At 41.8% G+C, this 26,106-nt stretch overlaps 2 protein-coding genes across 2 annotated transcripts in view; both read right to left on the bottom strand.

The window, feature by feature from the left end:
• cacng3b (calcium channel, voltage-dependent, gamma subunit 3b) overlaps window positions 1-5,936 on the bottom strand; it is a 31,702-nt gene extending 25,766 nt beyond the window's left edge. Inside the window, exons 1-2 of the mRNA XM_031728499.2 lie at window positions 5,875-5,936; window positions 4,982-5,791 (exon numbers count right to left, since the gene is read on the bottom strand). Of these exons, the coding sequence (XP_031584359.1) occupies window positions 4,982-5,198 (217 nt within the window). The 5' untranslated portion in view covers window positions 5,199-5,791; window positions 5,875-5,936. The remainder of the gene's footprint in view (window positions 1-4,981; window positions 5,792-5,874) is intronic.
• An 8,176-nt stretch (window positions 5,937-14,112) lies between these two features.
• The window catches only part of prkcbb (protein kinase C, beta b), a 99,030-nt gene continuing 87,036 nt past the window's right edge, over window positions 14,113-26,106 (bottom strand). Inside the window, exon 17 of the mRNA XM_039611298.1 lies at window positions 14,113-17,362. Within this exon, the coding sequence (XP_039467232.1) occupies window positions 17,207-17,362 (156 nt within the window). The 3' untranslated portion in view covers window positions 14,113-17,206. The remainder of the gene's footprint in view (window positions 17,363-26,106) is intronic.

Raw genomic sequence — 26,106 nt, 5'->3', positions numbered from 1 at the left:
ATACAAACTGTACAAATGACTGGATAGATATTAAAATATAAATCATAAAATATACACCTCCCCTTTTCTTTTGTCTTTTTTGGTCATGTTACCTCTCCCCACCTTTGTTTTTTTCCTTGAAAATCTCGCTTCTTTCTCTTTTATGTACCTGTCCCCTTCTCTCAGTATTGCCCTCCTTAATGATTCTTCTTACCTCCTCTGTCTTTACCGCTGTCCCTCTCAGTCAGGTGATTGCTTTTATCCTAGACATGGTCAAACACCCCACATATTTAATTAATGCTTATCTCCCTTTGCTGTGACCTCCTTTTCACTCTGTCCTTCAATCCTCAACCCGCACCTGCCTCTTTAAACCTTCTCGCCTCCTTCCTGCAGCCACCTGAGCGATCACTGCTACCTCTGTCTCTGTTTAAAACCCTATTCCTTCACTCTGTTACCGAGTGATCATCTAGATCCACGTTGTGGTCACACACTCCCGAGAGATTCACCTGAAACTGAGGGCACGCGCAGCTCATCCATCACTTTTCACTTGCTGCTCTTCTCCACCCCTCTCCCCCGCTTCATTCATGTGCACTGTGGTTTCTCTTCATTCATGTTTTGTCTGTTCTCTAAAGGAGTTTTCCTTGTGCTCATTTATTCTATCGCAACACCTCTTTAGAGAAATCCCAACGTCACCACACACTGCTGGTCCCTGTTAACATCTGGTATTAGCAAGTGCATGTAAATATTCATCTGATTACAGTCCTTTGTGTTTATGCCAGAATCTGGAAAACATCCCTGTTATTTAAATTCTATAAGAACTCTACATTCCCGTGTGCTAAATTACAAGCAGCCCATTATAAATTCCTCTAGAACTCACTTTATGAACACTGTTGTTGTTAAATGTTAATGCTTATTATGCTCTTTCCCTGCTCTTTTCTTTTGGGCTTTCCTTTTAGCTGTTTGCTTATCTAAAATTGCAGTTTGCTGATGCCTTGCATTGAGGCCGCATTACCGAAACACTGTCCTGAATCTTAATTTATAATTTAGCAATGAAGAGCTGGCATATTATTTCTTTTTAACAAATACAGTGCATCTGAAATCAAGGCAAACAAAACTATACCGTTTGAGAATTCTTGCTATATGCAGAAAAAAGGCCTAGTCTTTTAACTTTTTTTCAAGCAGCTTAAGATGGGGATTAATTATACACATGCTGACCTCATTATTTGAACCACTGGACAGATTTAAAATGAGCATCCATCACTGTAATAATGTATATGACACAAAATAAAAGCACAACAGGTTCCATTTAGGAGCAGAGAATATGTGCATGTGCAGGTGCATTTACGCCTGGTTAGTTGTATTTAAAAATCAGTGAAAACTTTAGAATAAGACCACCTGCTCGCTACTAGTTATATACTTATTATTGACTTTCAATTAAGGTCTTCTTTTTGCCTTGGTGCCCTTTTCACTGCTAAATAAAACTGTAAATGCTGCACATCCGTGTGTTCGCCTCCACTGTAAGACCACTGCATATATGAGGCTTCACTACTTTACTGCCTAAGTCACTCACATGCTCCCTGATGTCGGACACAGTACAGGTTGCATGTACACACATCCGCTTCCTGTCAGCTTATGGGGCAGCTATGAATTATAAAAGCATGGCTACCAGTGTGTTACCACTGTGCTAAGTGGATATAAGATGGACAGAATGACAAAAGAGATAAGAGAGCTTCTTCACTTAAGTAAAGCAGTTGTTAAAGGCGTGCATGAAGGAGTATATGTGCAAACGATGTTTCATTGTCTGAGCCTGTGTGTGTGTGTGTGAATGCACTGACATTGTGCTGACATTGTGTTAACTTGGCATCCTGATCCCACAGCTGTGCCTATGTGGAGGTTTGGGAATATCCTGGAATTTGTCTGTTTATTCATTCAATAACATGTGCGTGTCGCTGTGTGCATAAACGTACAGCAGCATACCTGCACCATCTGGCGCTGTAACCCCCCCCCCACACACACACTTTGACATGTTGACAGTGTCAAAGTCCTCTATCTTGTTCAAGTTTCAGATCGTTCCTTTTTAAGTTCACTTCAGTTGTCTATTAATTGGAACACTGGTGGGTCAATCCCAGGCTGCTCCAACCTGCATGTCAGAAGTATCGTTGGGCAAGATACTGAACCCCGAGTTGCCTCTGATGCATCCATCAGAGTGTTGGCATATGTGAACGTTAGGTTAAAACTGCTTAGGCATAGAAAAAGCACTTGCATGAATGGGTGAATGAGGCTTTATTAAAAAAGGTTTTGAGTGCTCAAATTCAGTAGAAAATAACTACATAAGAACCAATCCATATAGCCAAAAGGCTTTAGAGAGCCAATCAAACCCTATGATCAAGGCACACTCTTCTGTGTGGTGCTAAATACGATGGATGTTCAGCCAAATGCCTTGAGAGTTTCTAGAAAAAGTCCAAATTAACAAGAAAATCACTCAGAGTTTTTAAAGGGAGAAATGCTGCAAATAAGGACTTGAAAAAGTAAGAAGCAGTGGGGGTGATGTATATGAATTTTAATTTGTATCATATTTACTACATCTGGCTTTTTACATTTTTTTGGCAATTAATTTCCTTAAATGTATTGTACAATGTATTATGTTTTTTCAGTGGGAAAAAAAAGTCACACTGATGTAGAAGTCTCAAAAACCCATACATCAAATATGATAGACTAGATGTTAAAGGCCCAGCTGACTTCATCTGATTTCGGGCAATAACAAGGTCCAAGTCACATTCTTGGAGCCAAAACTTTTTCAAGACATTGTCAATTCTTCTAGCTGATAACGAAGTTAGATTAGATGTTAGATGTTAGATTAGATGTTAGATTAGATTAGCCTTTTTTGTCTCTGTGGAAATGTACCTTGGACAAGTGAGGGAAACGTAAGATAACACACACAAACAAACACTCATTTACAGTTTCACCTATTACCATTACCATGTTGGCACTCATGTAAACCAGCTACAGTGAACACAACAGCTGTTAGCCTAGCTTGCCGTTCCTGTATTCTGTGTACTTTACTTGCACAAGGAAAAAAAACAGCCTATTTAAACCACTGATATCTAAATGTTCAATATGAATTTGTGTGATACTGTTACATCAGTCAAATGTTGGTCAGTGTCACACAAAGAAGAGTCATCTGACTTCTTTTTCAGTGATGTAGTAGCTGATTGTCACTGACATTATTCCTCCTGTGTTTTGTCGAATGGGAAATATATTTATCCGGCTTTTGGAGTATTGTGAGTTCCCCATTATCTAAAGGTAGATTGCTTGTGAATTGTAAAGTTACTGCACCGTCATGAAGTTGAAGTCTAACATGTCACTAATGCAAAGGGAAATCCAACAGCTGCCCCATGTCATCAAGGTCAATGCTACAGCCTAATACACTCTAGATCAGACGTGTCCAACTCCAGTCCTCGAGAGCTACTGTCCTGCAGCTTTTTGATGCATCCCTACTCCAACACAGCTGAATCATATGGTTGGATTACCTCTTCAGCATGCCATCAAATTTGGCAAAGGCCTGATAACAAGCCATTCATTTGATTCAGGTGTGTCGGAACAAGGATGTGTCTAAAAGTTGCAGGACGGTAGCTCTCGAGGACTGGAGTTGGACCCCCCTGCTCTAGATATAAGAGTCAAGAAGTCTGGATTCAGTGGAAAGACCAACTTCTCTTCAATGCCTGGTGTGTGTCCCTCTGTTCAAGGATGGTCGTTCACAGTGGACATAGATGGCCTCTCTCACTCCTCTTTCAAACAGTCTGTCTTCTCTGTCCATAATGTGAACACTGGCATCCTCAAAAGAGTTACCTTTGTCCTTTACATGCAGATGTACAGCTGAGTCTTGTCCTGTCAGGGTGGCTCTTCTATGTTTTGCGGTGAGTTTATGGAGTGGCTCTTTGGTTTCTCCAGTGTAGAGATCTGAGCACTCCTCGCTGCACTGCACAGCATATTCTATGTTACTTAGCTTGTGTTTAAGAGTTTTGTCCTTGGAATGAGCCAGAGACATTGAATGGAAGAGTGGCGTCATCTCCATTCACAACGTTTTTTTTTTCTTTTCTGCAATGACAGATCATGGGGCCTCGCAGTATTTCTGAAAGTTAGCAACATACGCTAGCTTCGTCACAGAGTTACAGAAGCACAGTTTGAGGAGTTAAAAAAAACAATGCTGTATGTTATTAGCACACAGTCCAACTGCCAGCCAAGCACTTGCAGGAACTATTTGAACGCTACAACACCTGGCTGATAGGACTCTGACTTACTCAAGGGCTCTGGGCTGAACCAGAACTGAAAGGTGAAACATTTTCATGAAATTTAGAAGTCCAATCACTTTCTTTCAAAACTCCCGAATGACCTGGATGACTGAGAGCCTATGCAAAAACTCTATGGCAAGAATTCAGTGAACCACCATTGCCTTTGGTTCCGTAATCAACAGGTGCTTGCCAAATTCACACCCAATTCCAGTGCCATTCAGGCCAAAACAAGCTTCTTCTTTTTTTCCCCTCTAACCTGCAACAACAGTGCAATCCACCTTCAAAGGAAAAACCTTCCCCTATCATTACTGTGATGGTGCCAGTGTGCACATGCCTTGTTCATGGTAGTGGTGCAGATGCCTGCAGGCTAATAACGCTCTGTTTGCCCCTGTTAGTGCTTTATTTCTACCTAGAGCTATGCAGCGTGATGACAGCCACATCTACTCAGTTGCGATCTATTCTGCGGTGGAGGGTGAAGTCGAGAAGAGCAGCTTAAGAAGTGAGTTACAGGGATTATAGGCTGCTGTCACACTCTCATAGGCAAACACACAAACCTCCTCTGGTATTAAAAGGCAGACAGTAGGGGAGACAGGGCGTGTGCGTGTGGAAACAGCTACACGCACGAGCACTCACACACACAAACACACACGCGCCGGGCAGAAGCAGAGAGAGGAGAGACAGACAGGCAGCCAGTCAGACTGATCACGTACCTTCCAGACAGCAGGTTCGCCAGAGGCCGGAGTGCGTCATCACCTCCTCGTTCTTGCGGCTCGTGTCGTTGTCGCCGCTGCTCTTCACGCGGCAGACCCCGCGCGAGTACAGCCAGTAGTCGGTACCGACGGCGATGGTCATGAGGCTGAAGGCGGCGAACGCGCCCACCGTCGTCACGAGCATCTGGACGCCGCGGTCACACATCAGCATCTTCATATAGGCGGCTCCTGTTCGTCTTAATCTGTTTTCGCTTGTGTGTGTGTTTCCTTTCCTTTTCCCCTCCGCTCTTTTAGATTCACCCCTTTATTTCCTTTATATCCCGCGAGACTTGGAGAGTCAGGGTGAGGGACACGCGCTCAAATAAATAATAAGAGCAATAACAACAACAACACGGGGAAGGTGGGTAAAGGTGGCGAGTTTGTGAGGAGGCTATGGAGAGAGAAATGAAGCTGGACCCGGCTGCCTGGTTCGCTGAGTTGACTTGAGGCTCGTGGCAAAGGGCGGGAAGGTAGGAGAGCGGCACGTCACTTTCTCGCGCATCAAAAACCGGTTCTCACCATCACCATCCACATACAGAGGCGCGTGCACGCACCCACACAACGTAGGATTAACGGCCAGCGGTCGTCCCCAACTGCTGGCACTGCCCACACTCACTCAGAGTGGAAGTTAACGGCGGTAACGCATCCTGCCGTGTTATTTGTCCCGGGGTTAGGGGAGAGCTTCTTGTCTTCGCCTCTCCTTCTGCTTTCCTTCTTAACTTATTAATCTGTGAAGCATTAACAGCCAGGGTCTGTGTAGGTGGACTCCATCTTTAAAACAGCAAAACAGGGGATCATTTTGTCTGTACCGATGTCACCCCCGTAGCGTGAATCTGTACTAAAGCATCACTCACCGCTTCTGTGACCGGTTCTCCTCTTCCCACAGTGTCTCTGACAGCAGGCCAGCGTCTGTTCACCTTCCCGTCCAGTGAATGAATGAATGAATACACGAACGGTGAATAAAGACCATGTGTTATCTACGAAGCGGAGACTGACCGACATCCATCGCGTGTTTTCCGCTCCAGCTGTTGACACAGTGACATGTTTTATCCCCCTGGATGACCAATGTCCGGGCTTTAGACACTAGTCCAAACCGTATCCGGTGAAATGCTCTATACAAGTTAAATTGGTCCAAAAAGCACAACAAGAAAGGATTAATCAGATTTATCCTCCACAGAAGTCAGTGTAGAACCGCAACCGGGACAAACCGGCCGATGACAGTTACACCCGCTTGCGTTTGCTCCCAAGAAACGTGCCTGCTGGTAGGCGACAAATAATAAAAAATAAAAAATAAAAACAACAACAAGAAGAAGACAGCCGTCGCCTCCTCCACTTCGTCCGCTTCTTCTTCTCCTTCCTCCTCCTCCTCCTCTCCGTCCAACCAACACAAACTAAAATTAACCGCGGGTCTCCTCAAACTCCGCCCGAGGCAGAGGCGGTCGGCTGGGATTGGGTTCCCCGGTGAAAGAGCCCTTCAGGAGCTAATAGTGTGCCTTCACTGCTGCAAGTCCCGCCCACCACCTTCTCTATAAAGACAAGCCAGTTTCACTTGAAACACAAACACAGACTGTTTCAAAAGTATTCCCAGGTCTGCGCGACCCGACTGGGTAGCAGGAGAAGACCCCGCAGTAGAGAGTTAACAGGGTATGTATGGCAGGTCATTAGTGCCACACATACAGCGGTGATCAGGACAGATCAAAGCATGCTGGGCTTTGATTTGACCACGTTTCACTGTGAGTAGATATTGAGCTGTCTCCACACACACACACACACACACGCGCGCGCGAAGAATAAAAGGGAAATAAGTTGTGATAGCACAATAAAACAAACTGCATGTGTTCAAAGGCAGGGTTGCGTGTAGTTTTGTGGCTTGCTGTCCCTGGTGCTGAGTGCGGCGCTGTCCTTGGTGCTCATTTGAAACGCAGCGTCATCCCCCCTCCTCCTCCTCCTCTCTCTGTTTTTCTGTTTTCTCCTCTCTCCTCCGCTTGCCGCGGCGCCAGCAGCTCCTGCGCCGCACTGATTAGTTAGAAAAGAGAGAGAGGGAGAGAGATTGGCAAGCGATGCATGGAGAATCGCGCTCGGGAGAGAAGCACAGACGCCACTTAAAGAGCCACGGACCGTTTTTAATGACTCCACTTCAGCGAGGATTCCACACGAGGCGGTCTGCTCTTCATACTTAACACACCGGAGTGCGTGTGCGCGCGACCGTGGGTGCAAGTATCGTAGGTGTATACCTGAGTAACATGTGTACATATGGAAATCAGAGGGGGTTTTAAAGCTCGCTGTAGCCTGCTTAAACCGCAAGGAATGGAAACGTGGCTTCTTTTCTGGAGCCCATCCGTCCATCCACTTAAGTGTTTAGGTGCCACAGCTCACTGACTGATTTTCTGACTCTATTAAAGGCTGAGGAATTAAAACAATCAAAAACAGAGAGACAGAAAAGTGAGCACAGAGAGCAGGGGGAGAAGGATTACAAATAAATAAATCCATGAACTGATCACCAGAGAGTGCAGTGACAGGTCCTATCATTCTTCTCACTTGCTCTTCCTCTGTGTATCTGTGTGTGTGTGTGTGTGTGTGTGTGTGTGTGTGTATGTGTGTGTCCGAGGCCCTTGCTCGGCTGCGTTATCTCACAAGAAGACTCATTAACATAGAAATGACTTTAGGAAGAGAAGTACAGCGTTTCACCTCTGGTGAGAGACGGAAAGCAGGGAAGCCGAAGAGAGGAAGGAGGGCGGGAAAGGAGATGTCGAAGTGAGTTTGGATGGTGGCTGAGAAGAAAAGTGGAGAGATAAGGAAGAAAAAGAATGAAGGGTGGGCAAAAGGCAACGGAGGAGGCAACAAGTGAGGAAAGGACAGGTGGAAGAAGATGAAGAAAGGATATAGAAAAAGAAATGGTTGAATGGTGAAATGTTGATGCAATCAGTTTACAGAATACAAGCGGCATTTTTTCAGTAGATGAAATGTTCTTGTTTTTTTAGTAGAGCATAAAAGTTATAGAGCCAAAGTCTGACCAGTGGCACAGCGAGGGAACATTTTGTGCAGCCTGCAAGCGTGTCAAGAAAAGATGAAACACCAACAGTTCGTGTCATTCTATAAAGCAGCACAGAGAAAGACTGAGGGAGCATTTCTCTTCGGTTTCAAATCTTCTTTCTATCCATCATACATGGCTAACCCTTCCTAACATTAACACATGGAACTGGTATCAACAAACACTGCCTCACTAATGGTTAAAAACTATAAACCCAAGGCAGCACAAGGTTCTCTGAGCGGATTACGAACGCTACCTACAATTTTTTGGATGTTTGCATTTTTCTTGTTCACATGAGCCCAAACTTTGAGACCCTCCGTTGGCGAGAGTTGACTTTTAGATACCCATTCATTCATTTTCTTCTGCTTATGGAGTTCAAAAGGGGTTAGCTGTCATAGGGCGAGGGGCAGGGTGCACCCAGGAGAGGTCGCCTGTGGATCAACCAGCTCACACACAGAGACAGACAATCATGAACATGCCAAGGATCTTCTTGTGACAAGGTTAACCACTGCACCCCTGAGCCACTCTCTTAGGTATATATTTTATTTAAAAAGGTTACTGAAAGAATGCAGCATTGGCAACATGTATATAAAATATACTTTCAGGTTTCCTACTCTGTGGCCATGAGGTTTGGGTAGTGACAAGAGTGATGTCATGCTGCAGAAGTGAAGTTCCTCTGAAGGGTGGCAGGACTCTCTGTCAGTGATGGCGTGAGCAGCTTGGTCATTCAGGAGGGACTCAGTGTAGAGATTATGTCTTTTGGCTGGCTTGAGAATATCTCAGTGCCTCACCAGAAGAGCTAGAGAGAGAGAGGGAGGTCTGGGCGTCTCCGCTTAGACTGCTGCCCCCTCAACCCAACCTGGATGGTCCATATAGATCACTATATGGAACTCTGTCGGTCCAACTTTCTGATCACATGACACACACAGGCCATATGACACAGTCGCAGGAAAAAGGAGAACTGGACGTGTTGCAAACACATTAGAATTTGATCAGTGAGATCTATTAGGGTAATGGGTTTAATTTGATTTTATTCTATGTATGTATGTATGGGGTGTCAGCAAAGACAATCGCAGGCATGCTCTGTGGGATAGAACTGTAAAGGTAAGCAGAACATGATACGCACAGACTGTATATAAGAGGCTGGATGTGGCTTTCAGGTATGAAAAGTGAAACAAAGCTCATTATTCTGTACGGTCAGCAGGGACGACTGCTCTATTGTCAGGCTGTTTAAAAGTCTATGAGAAAATAACCACATTAAAACATAATTTTTGTGATTTCACGGCCTTAAGCCCTAGTTTTTTTTTTAAGCACATGGGTGACATCAGGTAGGTTAGGGTCAGGATGAGGTGGAGATTTAAAGTTATCTGTTAACAAAAGCATGCTATTAGTTAGTGGACACTACAAGTGATGTAGGTGACACAGAATGCTAAAGGTACTACTGCTAAGAATTAAACACTGCAGTTGTGATATATTTATCACAGCAGGCACGTGTTTTAAAACTATCGACAGGAGTAAATCTTAGGTTTCTTTCAGGATGTTGGCACAAACACTAAAAAACTGCAGTCAGATTTCTTACCATGAGTAACGCAGACTGTTGTAAGATCAGCATCAACTTGTGGATTAATTTCCTCTCTTAAAACCCTTTTGCTCTCTTAGATACAAAATACAGTGTAGACTACTGACAGGAACTTTTCATAAGGACAAACTATTAACTTCTAACCAAAGTGTGATTACAGCGATGGTGTTGGTAGGCAGCAGAGAGAGACAGGACTCGAGGGGCCCTTGTGGAGAAAGGCATTTGGGACATGAAGTTAGCAATCACCAAAATGTCCTATGTTTGCCTTTTCTCTGTCAATGGGAGAGCTGTTTCTGCTCTCCTTTTCTCTCCTCTCCTCAGTTATTGGCAATAGAACAGAAGGATGGGGATAGAGAGATGGGGAGGTTCTTGAAGCGAGGAGGAGGAGGAAGACTGCAGGGCTTCTGCTCGGTGAGCTGGAACCTTCTCACACCTCTGGCCAGTGTTCAGAGATTAGGAGGAGGAGGAAGAAGTTAGAGGAAACTGAAAACCACAGAGAAATTAGAGAGCAAAAGATAAGCTGTTTGGAGGAAGAGAAACGTGCCGTAAGGAGGGTGAGCTGGATAGATTTACAGATGGGGTCTGTGGGGCAGCTAGTGGTGATGTGGCATGTTTGTGTGACTATGCTCGTATATTTGTATAAAAGTGAGTGCGTCGGAGAGAATCAGAGTTTTTCAGATGTGTGTGTTGCCTCATTTAGCAGTGCAACGGTTCACGGCCAGAGTTCAGTCTTCTGTAGGTGGTAGGTCTTTAAATGTGAAGTAATCATTCATTTCAGGGTGATTGTAATGTGCATGACAAACACTTTTTTTCATTGTCACATGAAAAGTGTTTCAAATGCGTTCTAATGTTTCCTTTATGTAATTTATGGTGCAGGGACATGGATGTTAGCTTGAAGAGTTTAGTTTATGCTACTGTCACACAGGGGAAAATGGCATCACCAAAATTACGGCAATTGTTTGCAGTCTCCACTCGCTGTCACCTGGTGTCTTCAAGATGTGTCAAGATGGTGATACAGCAGCAATGAGATGAAACCAGTCTGCTACCAGTTTGGGTCAAGTTGGCAATTACATGCAATCTGTTCGTGTTAATAATTGTATTATTAACAGCGAAACGAGCAGCGAAATTTGCAAACCTGTTGCCGTCTACTTGCTTAAATATTTATTGCGGTGGATTCAGGATCTTGATGCTAGTTGCCTTGGAGCACTGGAGGAGTCCCTATCAAGTCATTCCTCTCTACATTACCCCATGCAGGGTGCAAATTACTTAAAAAAAATCAGTGGAAGTGATATAAATAATTAAGCAGATGTGTTATCCATTAATTTGGGACCGCTCGCAGGCTGATTCCAGTTGATTGCAATGAGTTGGTCTGTCTGCATTTGTAAAGTATTTGCAATTATTTTAAGTTCTTCTGTCTGACTGAAATCAGTCCAAGTCGGATGGCAACTTTTTTCCTAGACATGTTGCTTCTCAATTGCCTGTGTAATTGTCTTGTGATTGAAAGTAGTTGCCCAGAGGTTGACGGTCTTGCATGATGAACCTCTGGGCAACCAGGAACTACTTAATGTCAGTCTCCCAACACCAAAACAATTAAAGGCAACCACTGGTTTTTCCTAGCTGTCTTATTTTTCCTATGAGTGTGACTGAGGCTTTAAAGGCTTGGTTTAAAGTTATGATCAAACAGGAAATGAATGCAGGTCAGTGAACGTCTCATAAAGATATGGGAACATGACTGTGTGTGTGTGTGTTAGGTTAGGTAAAAACACGCACAAAAGACTGTGACATTGATTGATTAAGAATGAGGTGTGGTGTGAATGAAATAGAGAAACAGAGAAAGAGAGGGACACACTTTAGCTGTGAAGGCACATGTCTGATGGTGTGAAGGTGTGCCTAATATGGTTGCCTAATGAAAACCTCTGTGCGGCTGTATGAGAGAGAGAGTGAGAGATGGTAGAAGAGAGGGCAAGAAAGGAGATAGGGTGAAATAAATCCAATAAGCTCCTCTGTCATGCTACCCTCTTGAGCGTTTTAAAGAGCCGCTGAATGAAAAAATAAGAGAATCTTTTGCTTTTGTCAGTTTTCCTTTTTCATCTCTCGTCAGTCTGCTGCAGAGAGCGTCGTTTTTCACTCGAACCTCCACCATCATCTTTTTTTCTTTTTCATTCAGCAATAGCATGTAGCTTCTTTGCTTCAGCATGCTCTGAAAGGCACAGAGCTAAAACGCATATACCAAAATCAGTGCTTCCTCTGTCAGTGCCTTGGGGCAGGCTCCAATCAACACCCCGCTCTCTCACCATTGCAAGCCTAAGGGAAACAAACAAACAAACAAACAGTTATTTAGTCTAATTTTATGTTCCCTTGTTTGAAAGTGTGAAAGCCTCTGCTGCACTTTACACTTATTTATGGTCGCTCTAGTTTCCGTCATAGTTCATGCTGTCACCGTGTTTGCATATGTATGCCTACATGCAATCAGCATATAGTGATTTTAATGATTTTTCAAAACATGTCTTCAGGGAAGGTTCATGTTTGGCATGACATAATTTACTTTTGCAGTTCTCTCTGTGTGCTCTCATATAGAACAAATGCTTATTTCACTTTCAGTTTATTCAGAAAATGCAGTCACAATCATGATTATGCATAAAGTATTCACTTGTTAAATGGGAGCCTCTTATGAATAGAGGCCCAGAGATCAAAGAACAAATGACTGGCAATTAAATACAAATAACATTTCTAACCTGAATCCTTCACCCTATTAACTATCCATCCATCCATCCATCCATCCATCCATCCATCCATCCATCCATCCATCCACCTTCTTCTGCTTATCCAGTTCAGCATCATCCGGAGGGTGGAGCCTATCCCAGCTGTCACTAGCCAGCATGGAGCGTACACAGGTGGCCAGTTTGTTGCAGGGTTAATGCATAGAGACAGACAACTATTCACAACCAGGAGTTAACCCAACCCCACGCACATCTTTTGACTGAAGGAGGAAGCTGGAGTACCCTGAGTGGACTCATACAGACATGTGGCCAACATGCAAACTCCCCAGTCCGGATTCAGACATGCAAACTCAGCGCCATTGTGCAAAAGTAGCCTAAAATTACTCTAAAGACCCTCAAAGTATATCATAGTACATCTAGACAGTGGCACATAGAGAATAACTGTCACGGGCTGCAGAGGCAGACCATGTGTGGGTTTGTGTTGAGGACCCAGGAGCAGACAGAGGCGAGGAGACGGAACTTGAGAACCAAAAACGAGCCTTTATTTGGCTGGTTGCAGAAGTTGAATATGAAAACTAAGGAAACCATGAAAAACTGACTACTAAGACCTGAACTGTGACAATAAACTATGACCAAACATGGGGTGGGTAACACAGACAACGCGACACTAAACACAGGGAGGCTGAGAACTTAAATACACACATGAGGTGATCAGGAGAAGTGGAGAAGCTGACTCGAATGAAACATAATGACAACACAGGGGACACTGGACACACTAACATGAGACACAGACCTTCAAAGTAAAACAGGAAACATGACAGGCACAGACTAGACACTGAACTAAACCTAAGAATAAAACTCTTAACCAGAATAACACTGAAACTTAAGATTATAATATTCAAAACAGGACAACTAAAGAATCAGAAAGTAAACCATAATAAAGAAAAAACACCAAAATACATAAACTGAAAATGCTGGGTCAAAATGACCCATAACCGTAACAATACCAGTATATATTAATAATAATAATGGATTGGATTTATATAGCGCTTTTCAAGGCACCCAAAGCACTTTACAATGCCATTATTCATTCACGCTCACATTCATACACTGGTGGAGGCAAGCTACGGTACAACGTCTTATTTGTTCTTCTTCTGGGCTTTTTTTTTTTTACCTTTATCTTCAGAATTTTTCATCAGTTTTCCTTCAAATAAAACATTAATCACTGTTATATTAATATTGACATTATGAAAAAGGGCCATACGTGGTGCCTACAGAGGTGTTTGTGTATACATGTTTGCTGAAAGACACATTTTGCATTTGCTGTACAAAATATAATGAAGAGGTACCTTGTTAATTTCTGCACATGCTTACAGATTTACTACAGTAATAAAAAGGTTTTATAAACTCCTGTGGCATTTTGCATCTTTTCAGATTAATTAATGGTTTTTAACAGTTCTTAAAAAATAAGATTTTGAAATCAAATTTCATCGTTAACACAACAGCCTATAAACCGTTGATATATTGATGGCAAAGTTTAACCAGTGATTTGACCTGTATGCAACAGCTTGTGATGCTATAATTGCTCCACTTACTTTTTTTAATCATATTTTTTTTCTTAACATCTAGTGTAACTCAGTTCAGTGAGAATATAGCAAATGATCTAGAAAAAAGAAAGACATTCAAAACAAAACAGACCAAAAACAAGGAAACAAGCCAACATGTGATTTTGCAACATAATTTATTACTTTACAACCGCAAACATCACAACACATTATTATCATTATTATTATTAAATCAGTGAACTATCTTATCTCATAAAACACATCCTTACTCTTTTCTTGCAGTTTTCTGCATTTAAACACTGAAAATTATCTTCAGGTTATTGTTAAATTACTTGTTGTTTAGAAGGTAAGCCCAGCCTAAATCAAAGCAGAAGTGAGGTCAAAATGCAGCCATCAAATGTTAATTAAACCTTAGCAGCAGCTCCTCGGTTGTTACGTTTAGTGTCACGTAGCCTTTGAAAGGCCGCAAACCGTAAGAGAGAAGGGTAAAGGGGAAGAGAACGGGACCAATCAGGGATAATGAGAGGCAAATGAAACTGAAATGCCTCGAGAAGACGAGGGGAGAAGCAAGGGAAGGGATAAAGGTCAAGAGGAAAGGAACGAAGAAAGAGAAAGAAAACGAGGAAGCTGAGTGGGAGAGGAAGAGAGGAAGAAGGGGAGAGAAAGGTCAGAGCAGAAAATAAAATGACAGATGGAAAGGCGTGATCAAAGGAAAGGTCGGGAGGAAAGAAAGGAGGGAAGGACACTTTCAGGCCAATACAATCCACATACGAGTGGCAGAGCACTAAACATCTAGATCTCGCTGGATTTCAGTCAGCACAGATGTATATTTATATATAGTTTTTGCTCCATGTTTTCTATTGCAACTTACATACATCATTTTTACCCCTAAACACATTGATTTCTGAGTATAAATACAACTATGGAAATGGAAGACTCTTACCCCTATGTACTTCAAAAATATTTATATCTGTACAAATAGAAGCAAAACACAGTCTTTCAATAATATTCAGTAAATGTGCAGCAATGACATGAGACATATCATAAATTAAGCGACGTAAAAACCCTTTTACTGTCTAATAAAGAAACTATCACACACATACCCACACACACCAGTCCAACACTTAATATAGAATAAGTCCATATCATATGGAACAAGATATGAAAAAGAGAGATCGTCACATGCATGCATAGTATATTTCCTCATAGTCCTGTAATTTTTTTTTTAATGTGAAACATATCTGCTAGCTTCTTAAACCAGCTTGTGCGTGTGTTACGGTCATTTTTTCATGTTGGCGCTGTTTAGTCAAACGATGCTGAAGCTGAAGAGAACATTTCTTATCAGATTTAAAGAGAGACCTATATTAAAACTGAGCAGCGCTTAACATATCTGAGTCACACGCATGTAGTGTGCCGCGCTCACTCATTAACTCGGCCATAGAAATTCATAAGACAGCTGGCTGAGTGCCATCGAGCGCTTCGGGGTGTGGGGTTGTCAACAGCAGATGCTGAGACTGGCGTGATTAATATTAGGAGATATTTACACCCTTGACCAGAGAAATATATGGCTGACACACAAAAGGCAGTTGTTGTTTTTTTTAAAGATTTATATTATACAGCAAAGAAGCAAAACATAAGGACAGCAGAGTAAAGTTTCACCAAAGCTCAAAGATGCTGTGTGCACGTTAATGAAGATGTACACTACAGGCATGTGTCCTTTCATGAAGATGCTGTTTGTGCTGATTAAAGCAGCAGCAGGAGGAGGAGGGGAATCTAGGCCTGTGCAACGGACCTACAGTATATGTCTTGTGTGCCTCCAGGAGCAAACATTTCTTAGTCATTGTCCGCCTTGTTACGCTTCACCTAGTAATTCCAACCCTCAGTCGAGGATCTGACTGTATGGCTGAGTGGGTGTATACAGGTATGGGTGCTTGTGTGTGTGTGTGTGTGTGTGACCCAACATACATACATGTAATTCTGTCTGTCACACACACACACACACACTCACGTACATATATTCTAATATATGGATGACTGTCAACAAATGTACACATACACAAATGAATTAAAGGCAGGTGGTTTAAATTAAAATAAAAAAAACATGAAAAAGCAGCATTGCTTTTTTATTATTGCTGTTTGTGAAATGACTCCCTTGGAGGCTGTCAAAGCAGCTCATCGTTCACCGTCTGCGCACGTGTGGATGCCCCACTGGTGACTGCTGCATTGCCAACTCCTGCGACGACTCATCGCACCAGGCTCCCACTGAAGCCCTGTCAGACGTACGGGCTAGAGCCAAAATAATTCTGAAAATAATAAGAGAGGCATCAGAGGGGCGGATGGAGGGTGAAAGGGAGGAAATAGAGGAAAAAGAAAAAGAGGGGGTAAAAAAAAAAATGTAAAAAGGCTGTGAAGCTCGCTCAGTGTGAGATGCTAAGCCTCATGAGAGTGGGATGGGAACAATGGCCCAGTGGAAGAGGTTGGCGGTACTGCTCGCGGTGTGTGTCAGGATGAATGCAGAGGATACGGCTGATATTATTAAATGCAGATGTGCATACAGTTCAAGAAGTTAGAAAGTTTTACTCCTATACAATTTTTACAAAGACACAAGAGTAACAACATTAGAATATATATAAAACTTTACATTGCTAACACCGTGACACGCCAGTTATGTTGTAAAAACATTCATAAACAACAAATCTACATTCCAGTGTGCTTCGTAGGTCTTGGTCCCATTTTACTGTGCATGACAGGGATCCAGAGTAAAACCTGGAACTATCAACGCTCATCTATGGCGGCCAATTTAGCGATGCCGGGAAAATATGAGCCTGGATTTGCACGATGGTGCTTTGTAGATGTCATAATGATGTTGTGAAACTTGTGGGATAACACAAGGGAACATAACACAATACTTCACTTTAAGAATACTAAGAGCAGTGAAAGGCTTGTAGCAGATACAATGCCATAAACACATCAGGAATCCTATCGTTGAATAAAGAAAGAGTGAGCTGACACGAGTGAAGCGGTAAGCTTGTGCTTCTCTACTGAATAAAACCGGTCGGATTAGAGCGGTTGATATTTTCTCTTGTTCCTGCCCTGCACAAAAAGCAGATGTTGACACCTCGGACATTTTTGATTCAATACTTCAACGTCTTTGGTATCTAGTGTTTGGTGCTGTGATTCCTGTTTGGGCTGCAATCTTGGAGATACCCCAGTATGGCCTAAAAGAACTACAGACATTTACTGAACACACACATTTACTGCTTTGAAACCTCCTCTATCGGTCCATCAGTGTTAATTAGCGGGGGCCACGTATTCCGGGTTGATGTAGGAAAAGCCGAGGAACTCGTCCTGGTCCAGGTTCATGATGACGAGCTTGTCTGTTGGCGTCAAGTCCACAGCCATCTTGGTGAACTCCTTGTCAAAGTTGCAGGTGTCCCGACGGTTCCTCTGCAGGTGGGGTTCAGAGATTATGAAGGGGAGAGGATGTGATGAGAGGGAGGAACGACAGAAAAAATATTGTTGGAAGAGAGTGGGATGGATTGGGATGGAAAAGAGAATCCACTGCTGTTAAACAACCTATAGTGGACAATCAACTTAAAGCACAAGGTCTTTTGAACTAAAGAAACTGCAGTATTGTTCAGTTTCTGTACCGTGATGGTGCAATGAACAAATGATTAAGAAGCGTTTCCCTTTCGTACCCGAGGTCACATTAATCCTGTTCAGTCTCACATCTGTCTGTCTTCCTCTGTTTCAAGTCTTTGTGCTTATTGTTCAGCCACAATACAGTAAAAATAGGATATCAGCCTCCCTGCAACTAGGAAAAAATCAGTGTTTCCCTGGTGAAAGCTTTGGTGTTGGACACTGATTATAAGATGTTACGTAGTGTACAACACTGCCAACCTCTGCATAGCTACTTTCAATTGCAAGGTGATTGGACAGCTCGCACTCGTGGGCTAACTCAAATTGACTGCAGTCACTCTCATACAGCTATGCAAATTGTTATGAGCACCAATCAATGGCCAAGAGTAAGCATATGTATGCAATCAAATGTGCTTGAACATATCCAGAGACTGTTCATTCAAAACCCACAAAAATCTGGTATTTTCTTTACATTTGTAAAAAGCAGATGAAAGTGGATACCCTAAAAAATTTGCTGTCTGCCTCTCAAAACAGTGGTATTGTTGATGGTAGTGTTCCCTGAAATGAAACCACCTGCTGGGGCACAAAATCCTGTGTGCAGTCACATGGTATGTTAGGAAAACTTCACTTCATGCCTCACCTGAACATCCAATCTTTCCGATTAAGTTTCACTATCTAAAGTATTTAAATTTTATTATTAAACGTTAAGAAGAATGTGAATGTTGCCCCACAAGGATACAGAAGACCTTCTTGACCTTCATCTAAGAAAAGGCGTTGTAGCTTCTTGGACTTGCTAAGCCTTGAATTAAGAAACATCTCTCTTTTTTGGAGTTTCAGCACTGAACAAAGCAGAACAGTGGTGTATTCAGTCCATCTGCATTGTACAGAAAGTTCTTGGATGAAACACAGCACCCCCACTTCCCTTCCTTTGGCGCTTTTCCAGTCTACATCTAATAATATTTTGCTAGTAAAAACACGATGCAAGTAGAAAGAAAAGTTGAGTCTGGACGTAAATATGTGGAAAATAAACAGTTAGAACAAACGTGAGTCAGGCTGTTCATAAGGAAATAGGATATTAGGAGATAAAGCCATTTTCAGTGTATTTATGGATATGCTGGGAAACCGCATACAGTAAAGGAGAGCTGCAGACAGGAGTGAGTGCTGAGAGGTGCTAAGAAAAGAGAGGAAAGAGACAAACTTGAGGGAGTCGAGTGCACCAACTGTGACTTTGTGCAGGAGGTGAGGGATTCCTGGGTGGATGCGCTCATAGTAGAAGCAGGAGAGGCTTTCTCTGGGGCAGAGGCTCATTAACACACAACCTGGCTCATTTTTTAGGTATAGATTTATGGAAGGCAACACCAAGCTTCACTGCTGGCAAATATGTTCCCCAAAGAAATAGAAGTAAAGACGGAACCAGAACAGCACAAACTTTAAAATTATCTCCAGTGTGGCCATTTCCATCTTTAATCAAAAGCAAAGACACCTTAGGCTGGTTTCTATAACGCAGATATCACATTGTGTTTCACCTGCTCTTTATCAGCTTTTAATTTTTTCTAATTATGAGTCCTGCTTACTGTCACTCCCCGGGTCTCACATCACCAGATCATTTATATAAGCGTGAAAACTTTGCATGCCTTCATCAGCATGTTTCACCATTCTTCGAAGTTATCACATACTTAAAACGCAAACTTTGATTACCTAATTCACAAATAATAAGCTATATAATAATATGGAAAATATATATTCACTGGCCATTTCATTAAGTATGTTTGTTCATCTGCTCTTTAACACAAATATGTAATCAAACCCGACCTCTTTGAGCTGAAAGGAGGATAACGCTACTTCAAATAGCCACTTGTTACAACCAAAGTATGCAGAACAGCATCTCTGAACACACAGCACATCCAGCCTTGAAGCAGATGTGGTACAGCAGCAGAGACCACACCCAGTACCACTTTCATCAGCTAAGAACAGGGCACTGAGGCTATAATTGGCACAAACTCACCAAAATTGGACAATACAAGACTGAAAATTGTTGCCGGGTCCGATAACTCTTGATTTCTGACGCTACATTAGGGTCAGAATTTAGTGTGAGCAACATGACAGCATGGATCCATCCTTCCAGTCTACCTGAGTATTGTTGCTGACATGTCCATCCCTTTATGACCATAAACTGAGGCTGGTTTCTCTATTTCATTTAAGTTCACTGAACTCAAATGGCCTCTACAGTCATCAGATCTCAATCCAGTAGACTGAAATCTGATGACTCCTTTGTGATGTGGTCGCTGAATGTACTTTTAAATGCATAGAGTTGGCAAAAAATGACCAGAATATAGTCAGTGTTTAAGACGTAATATTAAAAAGCCATAGAGTCACAGTGGGATGAAGTGAATAGCAAAGAAGGAGAGAAGAAAAAATAGAATCAAGCAGTTACATAAATATTCACATCACCAGGAAAGCAGCAGTAGCGGGGAAGAGCTTATAAGAGGCAATCCACAGAAAAATCCACAATCATAAATATTTTGATTAAAAAGACAGCAAGAGATTTATCAAATACATCCATAAAGTCAACAGCGTGAGGATCTATCAGCATGTAAGTCTGAAAAACACAAATAAATGAAGACACAGTGGCAACGTGAAAAGGAAGAGAAAAAGAGACAGGGTTAGCCGGAGAGGACTGCTGACTTTCTGGGGTATTTAAAAATCAGTCTTCAGTTTTCAGACCCTTCTTCTGTGGAACCAGCTCCCAGTTTGGATTTGGGAGACAGACATCCTCTCTACTTTTAAGACTAGACTTAAAACTTTTCTTTTTGATAAAGCTTATAGTTAGGGCTGGATCAGGTGACCCTGAATCCTCCCTTAGGCCTAGGCTGCTGGACGCTTCCCATGATGCACTGAGTGTTTCTTCTGCACTCATCTGTCTTCACTCTATATGTGTTTATACAAGACTCTGCATTTAATCATTAATTATTATTAATCTCTGACTCTTCTATAGCATGTCTTTAGCCTTGTGTCCTCCCCGCCAACCAAATAGTCACAGCAGATGGCTGGCCCTTCCTAAGCTTGTTCTGCCAGAGGTTCCTTCCTGTTAAAGAGGAGTTTTTCTTTCCCGCTGTCACCAAGTTCTTGCTCAGAAGGCGGTCATCTGATTATTGTAGGGTCTGGAGAGGCTGTTGTTGTGATTTGGTGATATATAAATAGAATTAAATAAAATAAGAGTGGAACCAATATTTATAAAGGGTGAAAGTTGATACAAGATGGTGGAGGAAGAATGAAGAAGGAGTACAGAGAGGGACAGGAGGGCCTTTAACACAGGGGAAACTACAAATAAGTGTTACATACCTTTATCTTCCAGCTTTCTCATGGCCTAAGATAAGCTCCCTCTAGCTACAGGGACACACCTGCCACAGCTGGCTGAGGTCCACCTCACGTTCCTGGCTTTTATACCCACTGGAGTGTCTCCTCTCAGGAGAGGCCTGCACTCCTGGTGGGTACAAAACCCATACAGATGATGTGTGTTTTGCTCTCCATGTAGAATATCCGATGGTGAGATTAAGTTTTATCTAACCCTCATTCCACACTCAATACATACTGCTGTGAGGTCAAGCACTGTTACAGTCCTAAAAGGTGTATTAAGAGTTATAGCAAACAGCTTAAAACAATGAATTTAAAGTTTTACAAAGGACATCTGGGACAGTGTACCTAGAACACTATGTGCACTCATGTTGATGGGAAAGCTGCTAATCTTGAATTAAATGAGGTCATATCTCTAAAACATATGAGCTAATTTCAACAAATATTTAATCTATAGTAGTACCAAAACTTCCAATGTATGTGATTATCCTGATCATATTTGATCTACAGGTACCACTTGTTTTGAAGTTTTATTATAATATACTATTTACCCCAGTAAATTCACCTGAGCTAGTCCTAACAAAAAGCTTTTTTAAAAAGAACAGTTACCTGATAGCTGAAGGCTCTGCCTCCCATTCCCAGTTTTGATCATATGATTCTGTTTGTTGTAGATTTTTAAAACAACAACAACAACAAAGGATTTCAAATTCCATTTGATTTTACACATATATATATATATACATATATAAACTTATACTCTAAATGTAGTAACTTCAGTTTTCTATAAATGTAAAAATAGCTTTGTGTCGTGTACATAGAAATTGAAATTTATGCAGTGTTTCCTGAAAATAATAAAAGACATACGTTAACAAGTTAATATATATTGGGCCGAGTGCAGAGCCCTGTGGAACTCCATGTCTAACTTTTCTGTGAAAGACTCGTCTTTCACATGAGCAAACTGAAATCTCTTGCAGATATATGTCTCAAACTACCATATCATGTTAGCTTCATCACAGTGATGTGCTCCAGTCTATGATCACTGATGTAAAATGCAACAGGAGGAGGGGTTTAATAACAAAGAGATAGCTGGATATGTAGGTCTCTGGACCATTTTATCCAGTGGACTAAAATACATTTTTATTTGTACTATATAAACAATACAGCATGTTATTAACTTTGTGTATTATTTCCTCTGTAGTTTACTCTTTTCCCTTGCTGTCCTCTTATCCTTTGCCTTTCTTGCAGGCATCTCTTGTTTTAGTGATATCTGTTTCTTATGTTTGATTGCTAAACCAACAAGTTTTATAGTTTATCGATTCTCCCTAAGTGGTCTAGGAAAATAGCCACCCTGTGTCTGGGTTTGCTATGTAAGGCCCTCTGATTCAAATACATTCTTAGATTTAATTTACAAACACATTTAACTTTCTTTAATAAAAGGCCAAACGTCCTGTCTCTGAACCTCCATAAGTGAGATGCTTCAACTCCTATTGTAAGTTACCTATCTGGAGTCATGTGTATGTAGGTAGTTGACACCACTGACCATCCTTCAATAGAATTATGCAGACGGGAAGCACAAACACATATGAAAAGATGTGTGTGTGTGTGTGTATGTTCCCAAAACCTTGAAAATGGTCTGCTGTGTGCATTCCACCTATTTACCAAACATGAACACACACACATACACACACACAGCTGCCAGCCATGTAGGCCAGCTCATAATGTGTTCCATCTCAACACGCTTCATTTGCAGTTAATGCTGCAAGGCAGAGAGACAGAGATATGAAGAGAAAAAAAGAGAGAGAGGGAGAGAAAGAGATGCAGCAAAGGACAGAGAGGGAGATAAATATCAGTGGCTCTTGGTATAGATGCATAGCTAGAAAGCTCAGAATATGCAGTGACATTAAGCAAAACACACAATTATATTACACACGACTGTGTTCTGGTAGCATTGATTTTAATGGAGGAACATGGCTGAATCTCAAATTTTGTATTTGCCTCCTTACACCTTTCCTCCCCTTCCTCTCCTCCTCCTCTTCTCTTTTGCCCGACTCCCCTGCACCTCTCTCTCATCCCATCTCTTTTCAGTAACAAGAGGATTAGTGGGAGACGAGCCGATGTCAGCTGAGGCTGTGGGGCGAGTGGGAAGCACGGGAAAGGGGAGGTGAAGAGGAGAGGAGGGTGAATGAAAGGCGGTATCGAACGCTGACCTGTTTTGGGCTGATAAGCGCCGACTGCTTTGTGCTAAAGCCACTGGCTTTAATTTGGGGGCCGCAACATTTGGAATTAATTATCATACATACTCCAGCACTGCTGTGGCTTACTGTGTACACTGGCTATTACATCCACTCCAATACAAACTTTATACAGCTTATGTGCTGGAACTTGCTGTTACACAGGAATCTGACTTGCTTTATAAAAAACATTTGCATAAAATACAGCTGCACTACAGCGTTAGTGTAAAGTTAACAGAGGGACGTGAGGTAAAGTATGTTTTCTGTTCTGGCTGTGGGCTAAGGCAACAGGAAAACATTATTCTTGACCATTAAAATGTATGTAGCCTATTATACTGCCTAATCAGGGAAATGTTCTTTACACAGTATAATTTGTTTTCAATGTCAGAGCTTGAAGTTTTTCACCTAGCTCCATATCAAAACTTGAAATTAGCGGACATAATTCTTGTCCTCCAATAAGTGATTACAACACTGACAGCCACTTTATTAGGTACAGGTTGCTAGTCCTGAATTGGAGCCCCTTTTTGTTTCAGAACAGCCTTAATTTTCTGTGGCACAGATTCAACAAGGTGCTGGAAACATTCCTCAGAGATGTTGCTCCATATTGGCACGACAGCATCACACAGTTGCTGCAGATTTGTCTGCTGTACATCCGTGATGTGAATCTCAAATGTGCTCTACTGGATTGGGATCTGGTGACTGTGGAGTTTTGTTGAAACCTCACTCTCCTCAGTTAGAGGCAATGTGTGTTGAGAGATGCTCTTCTGCATACCTTGGCTGTAACAAGTGGTTATTTGAATTACTGTTGCCTTGCTATGAGCCTGCTGACATCAACAAGACATTTTCACTCAGACAACTGATGCTTCTTTGGACCATTCTCTGTAAACCCTCGAGATGTTTTTGTGGGAAAATCTCAGCAGATCAGCAGGTCAGGTAGTTCTGTCCATGTCTACATACCTAAATACACTGCGTTGCTGCTTTGTGATTGGCTGTTTAAACATTTGTGTTAACAGGCAGTTGACTAAGTGGTTGGTGACTATAAATTTACACTATAAAGAAAGGGCTGTAAAGATGCATGACATTTTGTAAAGTAAACCTTTGATTCAAGAATATGGATAGAAAGTGTTTAAACTTAGTTTATCATGCAGCATTTTTCAGTTTTAGTTTATTCGGTTTTGAGTCTAATTCTGCTGCTTGAATCAGCTCATAACACATCCAAGCAAAATGATGGTGCAACAAGTTCCTAGCAAAGGTTTGTCTTTCTGGAACTTTAACATTTGTTGTAACAATACAATCAAACTTATAATCAGTCTTTGCATATGTGTTAATTATAGTCTTTTTTTTTAGAGTGTTTATGTGCACTTGTCTAATGTCCTTGTTAAATATTTTACAAGTCTTATATAAAAAAAAACAACAACTCACAATTAATAAAATATCTTTTGCTTTCATTCTTTAAAAAAAAAATAAAAAAAAATGTTCACTGAGTCACGGTCCTCTTAGTTATCAGTCCGACACGATTCAGTGAGAGGTTACTGTTGTCCTGTATAGTAAGTTCAAAATTAATTTTATTAGATTCATTCATGCACATAGCCCTGCATGGCCTCTATCTTTATACCAAAAATGTATTGCACCTCACAGAGAACATGGCCTCAAAAGACCCCGTGTACATGTAACCTGTTAATTAAGAAGCATCAGTGGTGCTAGTAGAAGAATTAGACTCAGAGAAAACGTTCTTTTGATTATTTCAGCTACGCTCCAGCTTCATAAGGATAGACGCTAGAGTGGAATCGCTCTTCTTATCTAACTCAGCAGGAAAACAAGTCTGAGTATTTCCATAAATGTCAAACTATTTACCATTTTGGGGAAAACAACATTACAAATGTGTTTATGTAGAGGAAACACTGATTTAAAAAAATTAAGGACATTCTGTGATAAAATGTCCACAAGAGTCACAGAGCCGATGGCTGCTGACTGAGCCAAAGCACTTTAACATCAGCGCATAAATGTGGTACTGTACGTGTGCAAAATAAATCAGGTTAACTGCTGAAGCTGTAGACGTTTATACCTGTATGTTGTAAATTGCTAGATACAGACGTGACGCTGTGTTCCCGAGTAATTTGGAAGGCATTTGGCTTTTTTGGAGAGTGCTTCAGAAGTGGATGTATTACTGACAATGAAAAATACCTTTCTTTTGCTACTCTCATATACAGTATTTTATGCATATCTGAGGTCTGGTGAAAGCCTCATCAGGTTTGTTTAACACTAAAAAGCAGCTGTTGTTACCATGGAGCACCGGCCACATGTTCTGTGCTCCATCCAGCAAAAACTAGAACTGATGTAGATGATTCATTGATGTTTCTCACAGGACATCGGGCATCTTTTTTACCATTTTTATTAACCGTTAAGCCTAACTAGCCTGATTTTACTCTTCATTCATGGATTTTGAAGCTTCACTGGGTTTATGAACACCCAGAAGCATTCCTGCTGCTGTATTTGTTTTCCCATCACACTCTAGCATGGGTCAGACATGGTTCACAAACTCTGCATCTAGCCGGTGTCCACACTTGTTAACACTGAAATGGACTAAGAGAAATAAATGGTGCACGATACAGTTATTAAAAGTAAATGTGCAGGAGCAGCAGCTGCTTGACTACAGTGGATTGCGAGCAGCTTTAGAGGCGGTGAGAAGCGGCTGAGTGGCTCAGCAGGGCTGTGTATATGTAGGCCGTGTTCTGCATGTTATTTTCTTGAAGTCATCAGACCTACGCTCCCCCATCAGGAAAAGGCTCTTATGATAAGTGGCAGGCATGAAATATGCACAGCCTGTCGTAGCCGCCTGCATCGGTTCGCTTCCTTGTCCCCTCCCTCCGTCTTATTCTCCCAGCCACTGTCCCTTCTTAATGCTTTTTTCTCCTTGCCTCCCTTCATTGTTGTTCAATGCCGCCCTCTCCTTTTCATCTTATATTG

The sequence above is a fragment of the Oreochromis aureus genome, linkage group 4 (assembly GCF_013358895.1).
Source record: "Oreochromis aureus strain Israel breed Guangdong linkage group 4, ZZ_aureus, whole genome shotgun sequence".
Taxonomy (NCBI): domain Eukaryota; kingdom Metazoa; phylum Chordata; class Actinopteri; order Cichliformes; family Cichlidae; genus Oreochromis; species Oreochromis aureus.
This window is presented reverse-complemented; position numbering and strand designations above follow the sequence as displayed.